Source organism: Rhagoletis pomonella, unplaced genomic scaffold (assembly GCF_013731165.1).
Source record: "Rhagoletis pomonella isolate Grant_MI unplaced genomic scaffold, Rhpom_1.0 Rhpom_scaffold_00008, whole genome shotgun sequence".
NCBI classification, from domain to species: Eukaryota; Metazoa; Arthropoda; class Insecta; order Diptera; family Tephritidae; genus Rhagoletis; species Rhagoletis pomonella.
In genome coordinates, this window is record NW_023458562.1 from 47,099,515 (window position 1) to 47,114,702 (window position 15,188).

Consider the following 15,188-nt stretch of genomic DNA (forward strand, 5'->3'; position numbering starts at 1 on the left):
AGTCTGGCGACCTTTGTTGTGCGATGGACGGACAAGTTAGTTGGTAAGTGACAGCGGTACATTGCACACACAATGGGCGAGATGAAGCAACGGTAAAGAAATAAAAATAATACAAATGAAAACAAAAAAACTTGGAGCAAAACAAGCATAACAAACGAAAGCGGAGCAAGTTGCTGGCATAGAAATTTAAAAACGTCAGAAGTTACCAACAAAAAAGATAAATAAGTGTGATAGAAAAGAATTTAAGAAATAAAAAGAAAAAATTATTGCACGTGGGCATTTATTAAGCAACAAAAAATGTTGAATGGCGGAGAAAATTGTGGCGAGCACCAATTAAATATAACAGGTGCCAAAAATAGCCCACACACACCCACGGCTGTAAAAGCACGCCTATGCACAGGAAAAAGGCCTTAATGAAACGTGCAGAGGTGTCAACGCAATCTATGCACATAGTGGAGCGCCGTCAGAGCGGATATGCTGGCGACTAGTAGTCTACCACGGCCGACGGACGCAGGCAGGCAGGCAGGCTGGCTGGCCGGTTTGTTGGCGTTGTTGACGTTGAAAATTTTATTCCAGCAATAAAAAGTGCTTGATAGTCGCATTAACGCCAACCAGCCTCATTCGAACAGACACAGCGCGAAAGTGGGCGGCGAGGAGAGCAGCTGTCTGCCAACTACATACTTGCTATACACATTTAAATTGTCGTCTAATTTGTCGCGCCGCTGCAACGCATCAGCTGCGGCATCAGTTTCAGCAGCAGCAACAGCAGCTACTACATTGGCATGAGCTTGCAATATTCCACACAGACATTTAACACTTAGCATGGAATTAGTTGCTGCTATCAACGCTAACCTACAAACACATGTAGTAAATACAGACAGGCAGGCAGTGCAGTGATTCGCGTTGACGACGGTGTAGACGCGGCCGAAATGTTTGAAAAGTGCTGTGCGAAATGTGGGCGGTTGCACACCATACAGACCATAGTATCGGCTGAGAGCGCACGGAATTTTCGGCCACAAAGTAAATGGAAAATGTGGCAAATATTCATTTAGTGAATGGTTTGATGTGGCGGCGCTGCAGCAGCAATGAGGCGTAGCATGTAGTATATATTAGTGAATTGTTGACACTAATAGCCACATTCACACATTTATCGCTTTAATAAAAATTTAAATTGTGGCAATATGTATGCGGTTGAGTGGTGTGCGCGTGCGGTTAGCGGAAATTATATTCGTTTTCATTATCATTAAGTTTTAATTTCGTTTTTTTTAATGATTTTTTTAATTTTAGGCAAATTCAAGCGGAAAAGTAAAATCGCAAGCGGAAGCAAGCCTTTAAATGTTTATGGCAAATTTTGCGGCAAACGACGTTACTACCATAAAACTTATGATATTTGTCGTAAAACTCAGCAGTGGGATACTAAAGTTTTGAAGTTATCTTAGCCGTAAAATCGTTATTTTAAAGTTTTCAAAAGCTCAAATATTTAAATTGTATACAGCGGCAGCAGCACGAAGCTGTTTACATGTAGTACACTCTTGGCCTCAGATGGGCCTCATGTCAGATCAGCGATCGCGAAACCTAGGATATGCGCAATTGCAAGATCCTTCGGCCGAGTCTGAACAGTGGGTGCCAGTCGAGGGCACTCCTCACACTTTCAAAGCCACAGCTATCAGTCTTAAAAGAGGTTTTAATGGGACCCTGTCCAATCGGTATTCACGCAGTAACGCTGATCAAATTACCAAATTTCGTTTCTAGCAGTCGCCTGGAAGATGACTAGGTGGAATCACCTCAACACTACCTTCTTAGGTGCTCAGTTTTCGCGTGGCTAAGGTTGAAATACTTGGGCTCTCACATTCTTAAAGGGTACATTCTTAACGGAGCTCCGAGGGATTAAGATTAACCGCATTCGTAATTACAGAATCGGCTCGAGGCGATTAAGTATTGACTGCCGTTCCGGATGTGGTATCACAAAGGGCAATCTCCTAATTCCTAATAGCTGGGACTTCCAACTAACCTTACCTAACCTACCGTTGTGGCTAGCGTAAGCAGATGATATTGAAATCGTCGACGTGAAACCCAGCCTTTTTAAGCTTGGAAAAATAACTAGGTACTTCCTGACAACACATAAAAAGCCTTTGCGTATTGAAACACACGTCACTTTTGACAGTTATAACTTTGAAGTAGTGAAGGACTTTGTCTACCTAGGCTGCAGCATAAACACTACCAATAATGTCAGACTGGAGATTAAGTGAACAACAGGTGCTACTTTGGGCTCACTAGGCAACTGAAAAGGAAAGGCGTCCCTCGACAAAGAGAAATCACGCTCTATAAATGGCTCATCATGCCCGTTCTTTTATATGGCGCCCAAACGCGGAAGTTGTTGCAAAAAGAAGTAAGATCAGTCATTTCTACAAGATTCGGCTCGCATAATGAGAATCTTACTCAGAGTACAAAAATTTTTTCTCTTAACCCTAAACTCTGAATAGCCTTATTTATAAAAAATAAAGCAGCTTTAAAAAAGGTTTGTAAATTGAAAAATGTATGAAAACTTCAATGTATGAAGATCTTTAAACTCACTTTATTTTTTGTGTGTGAAAAAGGCAATAAGAGTTGGAAAACGAGTGAAATTTTTAAGGTTTTGCTCTCTCGCTCCAACCTTAAAACACCTGCTACTGCTTTATATATTTTTGCCAGGTTTTTTGAGGAAAGAAATACATAACGAGCCATGTTTTGAAGTCTAGCTCCAAATCAAGATTCAGCGAATGGAAATCTATGACCATTTTTATCTACTTTGTCGGACAAATAAATTTGTGTAGAGCTGCTTTAAAAATAATTCTTATTAGTGGAAAAACTTCTAAAATTGCAACCTTAATGCCAGTGGCTTTATCACTGGGACTTGAAACTGGTTTCTCTTTTCTTGGATTTGGCTGAATGACTGGAATTATATGTGGTAGGTTGTGGTGCATGCGGTCCACAGAAGTTAGTAGCTGCGCCTGTGTATAAGTATACACGGCAGCAAGTGGCCTAGAAGCAATCCGATAGCTGCATACATACATATGTACATGCTATATAGTAATGAAAGTATGACAGTTTTTAAAACGCTTTTAGCAATAGATTGAGCGTTGGGCTTGGGGTAGATTCGTCACGTCAAAAACAAAATTCAAAGAAAATACCGAAATGCCTGGGATATTGACCTCGCTCAATTGTGACTACTCTCGCCAATGGAATCAGAACTATAATTTACCGATACGCATCTGCTATATCCGGACTGCAATGAATTTGCAGCATGCGAATATATCAATGCCTACATGTGACGGCACACCAATTTGGGGTGGAGGACAAGTGATAGACCGAAGAGAAATTTAACCTCCTCAGCTCAATTTGTGCAAGAAGAAAGATACGGTCAAAGAACCATGCCTGAAATGATCTGAAAGGAAAGGAAGCGTGTTTGGTGAAATTGTCGAAAAGTTTAGTCTTCATGATTTCTCCTCGTGATCTTAAGACCGCCATGCTCACAGCAATACATATCATATAAATATCCACTGCAGACCGTTGTGACGGGAGTGAAAATAGAGCGATACGGGGAAGACGACGCTAGCGGCAGGCGTACAACCCGCAAATTCTACCATAAAATAGGATTACCAAAAACTAATCCTGATTAATTTTCGAACAGCCGGGCAACACTCAAGGCCTACAGAATCTAATTATGTTTCATTGAGCTTTATCAAAAACCTATATTATCGGCACACCATTGCCTTGCACTTCCGATGGGCTGCTTCGAAGCGTTTCAAAGTTTGTTTTTTATCTAAAATGTTTACGAAGAGCGGGATACCTCAGCAGAGGCTTAATTGTAGGGCTTGTAATTGTAGGTGGGAGAACTTTCCATGCTTATAAATATTCGATGGTCTTTTTGTGAAACATTTACAACTAATAACGCACTAGACACGAAGGATAGATGTTTTTATGTAGACGAAATGGTGTTTCCACATTGCTAATTGCTCCTGGGTCATCTCGCTTGCAAATTTGTATTAAAACTGAAAACACCCACAACATACTTATGACGAAACGAGCGGTTAAAAGTTCAGAGGTGGAATATTGAATTGATATCTCGCCTTGATAAAAATGAGAATAACTGTAGATATTATTGGAAAATAGCCCTTCTTCACAATAGCAAATTCCATAGCAATATTTCGCACTATTTAGTTTTATGTTTTTCTAATTAAACTATCCACATTTGCGAGAGAAAAGTTGCAAAGTATACAAAGCAAAATTTGCAACTTCTGACCTTAATTTTTTTTTTCTACCAAAATGTATGGCCAAAACTGTATTGCTTAAAAATTAACATTGAAAACGTTTAATTGTTGTTGCCAGCCAGTTCAATGTATTTAGTGCAATTGTGTTCAAGTGTAAGTATACTAAATATTTTAGTTCCATTGTATTTATTTAGTGGCTGATGTTATTGTTTTCTCTCTAAATTTATGACATTGTAAATGCTTTGTTTCTACCAAGCTACTTTATTGTTGTTCATATTTTCAATGGGTATTTGGAAAAGCTGCTATCGTTAGTGTTAATTAATGTTGTATACTTTGCTCTTTCTTTTGTGTGCATTTTTCGCTAATATTTTGTAGATAAATTGCGATATTTTCGTTGATAAACTTTCTAAAGGCATAAACGTAATAAAACAAAGTGAGTACAGACTAAGCTGATAAGCTGGATTGTTGTTGTTTGTCTGTGTGCAATCGAGTTAAATTTTTGCAAACTTTTTCAATTTGAAATACGTACATATATTCGGTATGGCAATAGGTATATTTAAAAGTTTCATATAAATATATAATGAAATGTTTAACCCTTTCAGGACCAAGCGACCACAGATCACAAAATTGGTGTTTGTGTTGTATGATTTGATTTATTACTATAATAAAAAAATTTCAAAATTTTTTTAAATTTTTTAAATCTCTTTTTACTTTTTATTTATCTGTATTTTATTTTTTTCTAATTATTTTTGCAAATCTTTTAATTTTTTGTGATTTTGATTTTACCGAGTTGAAAGACTTCTAATTTCTCTTAATATTTTTTTTTTGAACGTATGTTACTGATTTTTTTTTTAAATGTCTTTTACCACAACAATTTGTTTCACATTATTTTTTTTATTAAATCAAGATTTTTCTTAAATTTACCAATTTTTTAAATATTTTTTAACACATTTTTCTATTTTTCTTTATTAAAAAAAAATATATTTTTAAAATTTTGGCATTCTTTTTGTTTTGTGTAATTTTTTCAATAATTCTTTTAACTTTTTGTAGTTTGCAATTTTGTGATTTTTTTTTCAAACACTACCTAAACCATTTCTGAAGTATATATTTAGCTACGTTAAAAAAATATATATACTGAAAGACAAACACAAACTTAACACAATTTCCTTGCGGGCTACCAACCTTTTGGGAAATATGTGTCGCTGGGTCCTGAAAGGGTTATTGACATTAACAGTTTTAACTTGTAGAAAATATCAAAAGTAGGTGAGTAAAATATTCAAAAGGTTTTCGCTGTTTTCTATAACTTTCGGGGTTTTGAGTGATTTCTTGCTACCAAATGTACAAGTATATTGAGTAAAATGATTTATTTTTGGCAAAACAAAGTACTATTTTGATATTTACAAAAAAAAATTTAATACTTATACTGAAATTTCTTATATAACCAGATTATGAGTGCCATCGTATATCTTCGTAGCTGATCGTTTTAAATTTTTTTTTCTAGAAAAAAAGGGGGAATGCAATTTTCCAATTATTTTTCTAAAATTCCTCTTTTTTTGTTGAGTTTTCATGTTTTTGTGTAAAATATAGTAAAGTTTGTTTGAAATTAAAAGAAAAAAATCCGATTTTTTCTGCAATTAAATTTCCGTGAAAAATTTTTTCTGAAAAGCTTTGAAATAATCATTAAATATTTTACCTGCGCTTTGAAACTTGTTTCCCTCGAATTTAAATTTAGTTTGAAAACTTTTAATAACCATGTTAATATTTGTGTTTGTGTGTCTGAATTTGAAATTTTGAGTTTTTTCTAACAAGAATTTGTTACACAATTGCGATGTAAATAAATAAATTAAAACAATTTTTTTTACCACAAAATACCAAATTTTAATTAATTCATAGGAAAAGCGTCCAATTAGTAGCCCTAATACGTAAATTTTATAATCGCTAGTCGAATATGCAGCGAAGAACATACGAACATATATGTATAAAAATATGGCTACGTTTGTGTATGAGCGTGTGTGCCTTTAAGTGAATGTTTGTGTAGGGGACGTCAGAAAGGCGTGAGCAGCAAAAGGCTATATAAATGAAAATTTAATTTACTTTAAAAACCTAATTAATTTTATTTAGTTTGATTTTATAGCTTTAATCTTTAATTTTTAAACTTTTTTATTTTTATTTTATGGGCGGAAAATTAGCATTTTACTGTTAATTTTTGTCTATGCTAAACATTGTTTTTATGTGATTTTTGCCCTTTACCGACCACTCCTTTCCTTTTTTGCATTTTTTCGAACTCAAATTTTTGTATGCTTTAAGCCTTAAATTTTGTGATCAACTTACCTGCGGTAAGTGTGTAGTCCCAGCTGGTGTCTGGCTCATTTTTGTATACATTCAATTTTTCTGGCTGTGAAGTGAAAGAAGAGATAAGTTTAAAAAATTTAGTAAAAAAATAAAGAATGCTTTTTTTAATACATGCAATAAAATTTAGCAAAAAAAACAAACACAAAAGACTTCAAAAGAAAAAAAGCTTAAGTTGGGAAATTGTGTGTGTGTTTTATCAAGAAATGAAAAATGTTAAATATTAAAATAAAATTTTTTGATACTTAATAAAAAATAGCAGAAGTAGTTAAGATATTTATCAGGTGTCTTATTATCATAATCTCATAATTGTATTAGGCTTAATAAAATTTATATAATGTACCACTAAAACTATTTTGATCAGTTTTGAAATGTATGACATTATGGTTGAAGACTATTATGATATCTAGTGAATCTCCTAAATTTATATCCCTTTGAAATTTTTATGAAAAATTAAATAATTCTCACAAATAAATTGTTCCCTTTTTTAAAAATACTTAAATAATTCAAAGATAGTTTTCTTTTAATTATTTGAATATTTCCAAAATGTAATATTTAAATTTATAAAATAATACATTTTTTAGTCGATTTCCAAACTTAATTTCTAATTTTAATTTATATTGTAATATTTAGTTTTTTTTGTAATTTTTTGTTTAGATTGTTTTCAAAGTTCAATTGTTTTTTGTGCAATTTAAAACAACTTTCACGTTTACGAAAAGAGAATTCATAGAAGGTGGTGTTTTTAGGTCAGCTGATTTCTTCGCCTTACATTTAAGTATGAGATTCTGACATATCACCCGTAATACAAAATACATGGGATTGTAGTTTTTTTTTGCTATCACCTGGTATAAATTCGCCTTACGTTTTCGAATGACTTTCAAAAAATTTTATGAATTCCAGCCGAAGCATCTACAACAGTTAAGATCGAATAGATTATGCGGTACTGCAACCCAAACTTTCTGACGTATGACTTTCCGGCTCGAGAGGACCGAGGAAACTTATCGAAAGTCACGGGTACATACATAAGCTATAGCTTCGAAAAAGTAGTTTTTAGGTACTTCCAAGGCGATACCAACGTCAATGACACTCAGCCTCCGAAGGCGTACGGAGGAAAATAGGGAGGAGGAGGTCTCAATGAGTGTGAAGATTGACTTTGCGTTATCAAATGACGCGACCTCTTTTGGTAGGCCAGTAATCTTTTCTCGGACGGATGTTTTATGAGGCCAAGATCGAGCGCTCATGGAGAGAAGTCTGGTGGGGGTAAATTGTACGTGGTGGTGGTGACGATTGGCGCAGGTAGAATTACAGCCTCCATGCTCACCAGGCCTTCTGACAATGGAGACATTGTGACGACAAGGCTGAAAGTACCGACAAAGGAATACTCTATCGAAGTCTAAACCAGGTAGACCCAACATCTTTATTATTTAAGAGAATTCACGCTACTCTATCTGAGGCAGATCGGATATGGCACGGATGGTCAGTTAAGGGTAGCTTTTTAGATACCATAAATATATGATTTGACCCAAGGTTCCCTACACTTGTTGACTAAGTGGTCGGCTAATAGTGGCCAAGAAGTAATTTCTCGGCTATATTTTATGGAGTTCTCGTTTGGTGTAATTCTCCAGAGAGAGCTACACTAGTAAGGCAGCTAGAGCGGGAAAACATTTGTAATGCTGACAAAATTGTCGTAGCGCAGGCTGCAAGCAAGCTCAAGGACACTGGAAAACAATCCTAGCGGCTAGACAGTCTATAATTCGTGAAAATTTCACTTCCATACATGGTCACATAGGTCACTTTTCACGTATGTGTCGAAGCTTTAATGAATGATTGGCGGCGTAGTCTTCTGCCAAGAGCTCTCCATTAACAAAAAATGTATGCTTCCACACTTCTGTGGCGTTTTCAGGCAGAAGGGGCTGATGTTAAAGAGACACCTCGGAGCAAGGAGGTACGCATTTACTCTGTGGCATGAAAGATATTAATTAATCAATTGATTAATTTCCCGATTAATTACATTTGGATTAATCAGAATCTATTCAATGTGATTATTTTTTACCATAAGACAAAGAGGAGACTTTAAACCTTTGTCGGGACTAATCAATTAATCGAACAAGCTGATTAATCCAAACCTTATTAGTTGATTAATCAAAAATTAATCTATATGGCTTTTCGGCACAGAAACAAATATTCCAATTCAATTCACTTACCTTGGCATAATCAATTTTCAAAGTGCAGCAGCCCGAGTAAATATCGGCACCATTTAGATTCTCACGTGCTCTTGTGGCCGCTTCAAGACTATCAAATTCAACCATTGCTTGTACGCCATTCTTCTTGAAGATGACAATGCGCAGCACCTGACCATGGGGATGGCAAATTTTGTGCAAAACATCCTGCAAAAAATAAAAAATGGAAAAGATTAAAGCTTAGTCGTAATTTTAAGCCCTCAAAAGTTTATTGAGACATAAAATTAACTTAAATAGATATTGAGTGCTGAATAATTGTATTTAAATTGAAGCTTACCCTTTTACAAATAATTCTTCTCTATGTTCTACACCACTATCATTCCCAATGTTATGTTTGTATGTTCAGGGTGGTCAAAAAATAAATGCGATGAAAAAAGTTGCAAATGTTAAGCTTTCACCCGTAGGATTTTTCAAAATTAAAAAAAAAAATATATTATTTAGAACTGCTTCAAATCTCATGAAGTTTTCCATATATTTTACGTAGAAATGGTATAGAGTTCTCTAAAATCAATATTTTTCGGTCGGAAAACTCTGTTTCCCTTTAGGAGACTTCCAATAGCAATACCCAATTGTTTATTCAAGCATTTTTTAATATTAACTAATTTCTATAGGTCCCCTAAAAACCTTAAAAAATGCTATGCGGGGATTCATAAAAAATCGTGAGTACTAAAATATGGTAAAATAAACAATGCGGTATTATCATTGGAAGTCTCCTGGAGAGGAAAAGAGTTCCCCGATCTAAAAATATTGATTTTCAAGAATTCTATACCATTTCCAGAAAAAATCTTTTTACCCCATATACAATACATGGAATACTTCATGGGCTTTGAGGCAGTTCTAAATATATTTTTTTGTTTTACAAAAAATACAGGTATTCTTTTTTCCACTTAGTAAAATCCTAGGGGGTGAGAGCTTAACATTAAAAAAAAAATTTTTTTTTGGGCCACCCTAATGTGCATACGTATTTTGGGAACAAAATTTCGTGATCGGAACTGAATTTCAAATAAATCTAGAGAAGCTACAAAATTACTACAATTAACACCCTCAGGGTATACAAAATTTTCGGGACTTTCGGGATCGAAGTCGGACTCGGGATTGCATCCAAATTTTGTGTCAATTCGTATGCCCTAAAACATTAAAATTTGCGTATTTAGAGCATATAAAATTTTACATATTTCAGGAGCGGCATTGACTATATTGAGACTAAACCATTTCTTTAATAAATTATTTTCATTGAAATCAACAGAATAACATTAAATAATTTCAAAGAATCCTTTGCTACCTTTAAGCGTCATTTTGACTTATTTTTCTTTACTTAATTCCATCGTTTTGTCATCATTTTAATCTTTAATGTGATTTTCATGACAGAAAAACGAAAAGAACGCAAGAGAAGGCATCCCAATTATACGCAATCACAGCCTTCCCCATCATATCGGCACAGCGCCTGCCTGTCAGCGTTCATTTCAGACGAACGCGCATGCATTTTTAACGTTGCATACTAGCAGGCGCTCAGGCTGGGTACCTTCCGCGAAACATCAAACAACATTTCGGTAGCGTCGCAGGCCATCAAAAGCGCATTAAACACAACCGAAAACATTACGGCAATGACAAAAGAGCAAAAAAACGGAAAAAACACAACAATAAGAGGAGAGAAGGATGTTACAAAGTGAAATAAGTGAAACAGATATGAAGCGCGAAATATGCCGGCACTGGCGTGATTCAGACATATTGTGTAAAATTTAATAAATCTGCCATAGCGCGGCTGCGAACAGTTGGTCAATGTGAACAAGAGTAGGAGGAAAATAGCAGAAAATGAGAAAGAGGCAGAAGAGCGCCAAATAAGGGAAGTAAGATATATTGAAGGCAAGTGTTCGAGGAGTAGCAGTTTTTTTTTTTTCAATAATAAAAATATTGTTCTTGTGCACTTACTTTAACGCCACACTCGGAAATTGCATGTAATTTCGTAAAAGCTAAAGAAAAACAAAAACAGAAATAAACGTAGCAAAGGACAACAACCGACAAAGTTTTACAGTTGTGAAAAAGTAGTAAGTAAAGTAAAGTAAAGTAAGCATCAGTGAGTAACGAGTATTTACAGCTTTTTCTGCTTGCACACTTCCACTTAGTATACTTTTGTGTCATAAAACTGTTTGTTAGTCTATTAAAAATGAATGAAATGTCACGAATCGCAGAAAAATAGCGCAGTGCTTAATGTAATTGAGGCGTAACGGGGCCTACATACATATGTACGTATGTATCGTATATGCATTTTCTTGCGTCAAAAGTATTTTTTTAGTTTTTAACCGACTTCCAAAAAAGGAGGAGGTTATCAGTTCGTCGGAATTTTTTTTTTGGGTTTTTTTTTTTATGTATGTTACCGCATAACTTTGGACCACGTCAACCGATTTCGATAACTCTTTTTGCATCGGAAATGTTACTAATCTGGTTAAGATCCGATCAGCGGGTCATGAGATATATATATAAAGAATGTACACGAAAAAAACTGGTCACAGTTAAAACGTTCTAAAACATAAATATATTAATGGAATTCAACGATATTTACATATATTTACATCTAAACTTAGTTTTATTGAAATTCGTTAAAAAAGAGTTAATTCTCTTTGTAATAAGCAACCGATCGCAATTTTGACTTTATGGCCTTCATTAGCCCTTGCACAGAAGTTTCAGTGATTTCCTTGGAAACCAGCTGCCATTTATTTTTGAATTGTTGTGCGTTTTTTACAGCTTTGTGGGTCTTAAGAAGTTTGGATTTCATAACGGCCCAGTAGGTTTCGATCGGCCGATGCTCTGGACAATTAGGTGGATTCACCTCTTTTGCTACAAAATACACTTTGTTTCTATGTTACCATCCTAAAGCCATTTTTCCGTAATGACATATCGCGAGATCAGGCCAAAAAAGCACTGGATCTTAATGAAGCCGTATAAGAGGTAAAAGTCGCTTTTGCAGACACTCCTTAACATAAATTTCTTGGTTAATTGTACCAGTGCTTACAAAAGGATCACTTTTGAAGCCGCATTGGCAAATTGCCTGCCAAATGAGAAACTTTTTGGGAAATTTGTCAAACTTTTTGTTTTTATTTTTATCTGCAACATTGCCTCTTTTATTTGCAGTGTGAAACTCGCGGCCCCAGATTTGTTTAAAATCGGCTTTTACGTACGATTCGTCATCCATAACAATACAGCCAAATTTTTGTATGAGACTGTCGTACAATTTCCGAGCACGTTGTTTCGCCAACAAATTTTGCTTACCGTTGCGATTAGGTGCTGCATTCACTTTGTAAGAACGTAGTCCTGCTGTTTTGCATACCTTTTGTATATACGAAGACGACATGTTTAATTTTTTGCCGACATCTCTTACCGAAAGTCCAGGATTTTTCTTAAAAGCAGATAACACTTCCTTTGCCTTGATTTCGCAAGCAAATCCTTTTTTCTGCCACTACCAGGGTTCCTTTTTAAAAATAAACATTCATTGTATTTTTTAAGCACATAAGTAACGGTAGACTTTGGAAATTTTAGCTTTTTTGCGATGTCGTTATGGAACATGCTAGGATTTTCCAGCTTTTTGCGCAATATTAACTCGCGATCGATTTCTTTCTTGGTCCTCGTTTCTACACTGATTTTTGTTACTAAAAAGAAATGATGCAGTAAGGTGGAAAATGCTTCCAGCTTTTTAAGTGTCTACCGATTTTTATTTTAATGTTATGATTAACCGAGCTATGCTTGGTTATGTGCGACCAGTTTTTTTCGTGTACATTTTTTATATATATATTTTTTTTATATGAGAGTTGAGGTCGGTTTTTTTTTGCTAAAAATTACTTGTAAAAATTGGTATGCGCTAACAACACAAGAAGGTGTTGGGAGCAAGTGAACTTATTCCGGCCATTATACTGATTTTCACTGCGCCCGTTGCAGCTGTCTGTTTTTTCCACACCCACAAGACAATCAATCATTTGCAAAGCACACCTCTTTTAAGCGACATTTTATGACATTGTTTTAAATGTTACTTGTTTAAAGAGGGGCAAAGAAGAGCAAGGCGGGCGCAGGGATAGGAAGAAGTAGTTAAAGGATACACAATCCATTCGCGCTATTGGTTACATGGGAAGGGTGAGCTAATATATTTTTAACGCTTAACTGTCATCTGGCAAGAAAAAGTAACATGCCGAAGAGGAAGTCCTGGTTAGACATTGACATGTGACAGTGCTTGGAAAAAATATTCGTATGACCCTATGAATCAAAGTGAAAAATGTATATAGCATGGTTGCTGGACGGAGGGATGCTTTAAGGGGGTTTCAAATAGCTAATTGTGGCTTAAATTATTACTTAGCAATCATATAAATAAACGTGCCATCCAATTCGCAGGAAAAACAAAAAGTTCAATTCCGTTTTTTTTAAGAACAAACTACATAACTACGAGTACTTTACGAGGCAGTCGGGTTCTGGTAAGCAGAATGGAGGAATGAAGGACTGTCAGCTGAGCAGCATTCCCTGCACCCTTTGAGGAATTTTTATACTGTTACAAGACCAATGAATACCTCACCATTTACCGGTAGCCTCCAAAAATACTCCAATTCACATCTTGAATTTTTAAACCCCTCCTCAGTATTGGACTGCAGCCAGTACGCCGATATATTTTACTGTGTAAGAAACGCCTACATTTAGCTTTAGGAATCTTGCATCATACTACCAAATCTCCAATTCTACGAGTAACAAATTTGTCTCAAATAATGCAAACTCTTCCATTTCACTACAGCGCATCCGGAATTTGATAAAAACTTAAAAAATTCGCCCACTTTCAAAACTAAGCAACCAATATTTCCACAGGCAAAGATTCAACCTGTTGCCGAACTGATTAAACTGTCACAAATACCAAAAAGTTGCTTGTTTGCAGCAAAATGTTGCATAAAGTGGCAGAAACATACTTGGTATTTAGCCCAGTTCCCAAGCTGCCACCAATTTTGCCAAAGTGTAGTCGGCCAAAGCAGATTTCTACGAGCCACAAACGTTTACTTGCCGACTTGCGGTCTGCGCAACTGCGGACACACGTTGTTGCACGAGTTCCACACTACTGGCTTCGGACTTATGCAATCATATAAGGTCCCAAAGTAGCAACAACAACAAAAAACGCCAGCAACAGAGTTATGTATTGTTTGCCATTTTGGGGGAAAAACTGAAACAATTGCAACGATTTGACTGCGGTTGACGCGATGGACAACAAGACAAGAGTGGATGGACGCGCAATGGACAAGGGGAGCGCAAGAAAAACCAACTGGATGGACAGTGGCATGGAAATTGCCTGTAGCTGGCAGGCAAAGTGGTGCGCGACGAAGCGTCACAACAAAGCCGCAAATGACGAACGAAATGAGCAGCAAGCACAGATGCAGGCAGCCAGTTCGATGGTGTTGCAACAGCAAAAGATTAAATACAAATAAAACAAGCAAAATGGTAAACTAGTGGCAACTCCGCTGACAGTGCTGCCAGAGGGTGCAGGCGGTGTGCTGAATGTGGAAGAACCACAGAGTGACGGCGTGTCACATGGTGCTATGCAACGGAGCGCATTTAAGTGCCAACGGCCGCGGGGCAGACGACCACCAACCAACAATACAGCAGAGCAGCAGCAATTGTAGCGCCGCGGACACCGTAGGCAAATTCTCACAGCGCACTGTCGGGGCGCACAGCAATGGCAAGTTTTAAAGAGGAACTGGCAGCGGCCACAGCAAGCACGCCGCTCGCAATGGAGCGGCAGCGGCGGTGTGAAAAGGCAAACCGAATAGCGAAACAAAAGTGTGGCAACAAAATGCATTAATAACTGTTTAAGTCAGAAATATAAATCAGTGCAATGCAGCGCAGCGTAGCGCGCACCAACTACCGCAAAACATGAACAACAATGCGGCAACAGAAACAGCGCGTTGCACGCTAGCAGTGGAGTATAGTAATGAGACAACAGCTGCAAGTACACGGAAAACAAACAGGCGGCGTGAGAAAGAGCGTCCGTTGTCTTTTTATTTTAGGTTTTGCCTTGCACTGCTGCGCATTTTGATTTGTGGAGCCATCAGCCATAAGTGAAACACGATGATGATGATGATGATCATGCAACTGGAGGGGCAAGGTGAGACGACGAAGTGAAGCAAAGTAAGGTTGTTGGTGCTTGCGAATGCTTTTTTAAGGCAAACAACATTGCGTAAAAGTTTGAGCGCATGCAAAATTTTTAAGAAATATGAAAGAAATAAAATTTAAAGATGCCGAAAAATGTTATCTTCTTGGCAAATACAAAGTTGCCACTCTTTACATTTTTGATGAAAAAATAAATAAATGTAATTGCAAATATATTCAT

General features: G+C 36.3%; 1 protein-coding gene across 8 annotated transcripts in view; it reads right to left on the reverse strand.

Moving 5' to 3' along the window:
• LOC118745010 (heterogeneous nuclear ribonucleoprotein L) overlaps positions 1-15,188 on the reverse strand; it is a 409,030-nt gene that overhangs the window by 144,329 nt on the left and 249,513 nt on the right. For all 8 annotated transcript variants that reach the window (XM_036478507.1, XM_036478513.1, XM_036478512.1 and 5 more), the window contains exons 4-5: positions 8,804-8,986; positions 6,582-6,645 (exon numbers count right to left, since the gene is read on the reverse strand). In XM_036478507.1, coding sequence (XP_036334400.1) covers positions 6,582-6,645; positions 8,804-8,986 — 247 coding nt within the window. The remainder of the gene's footprint in view (positions 1-6,581; positions 6,646-8,803; positions 8,987-15,188) is intronic.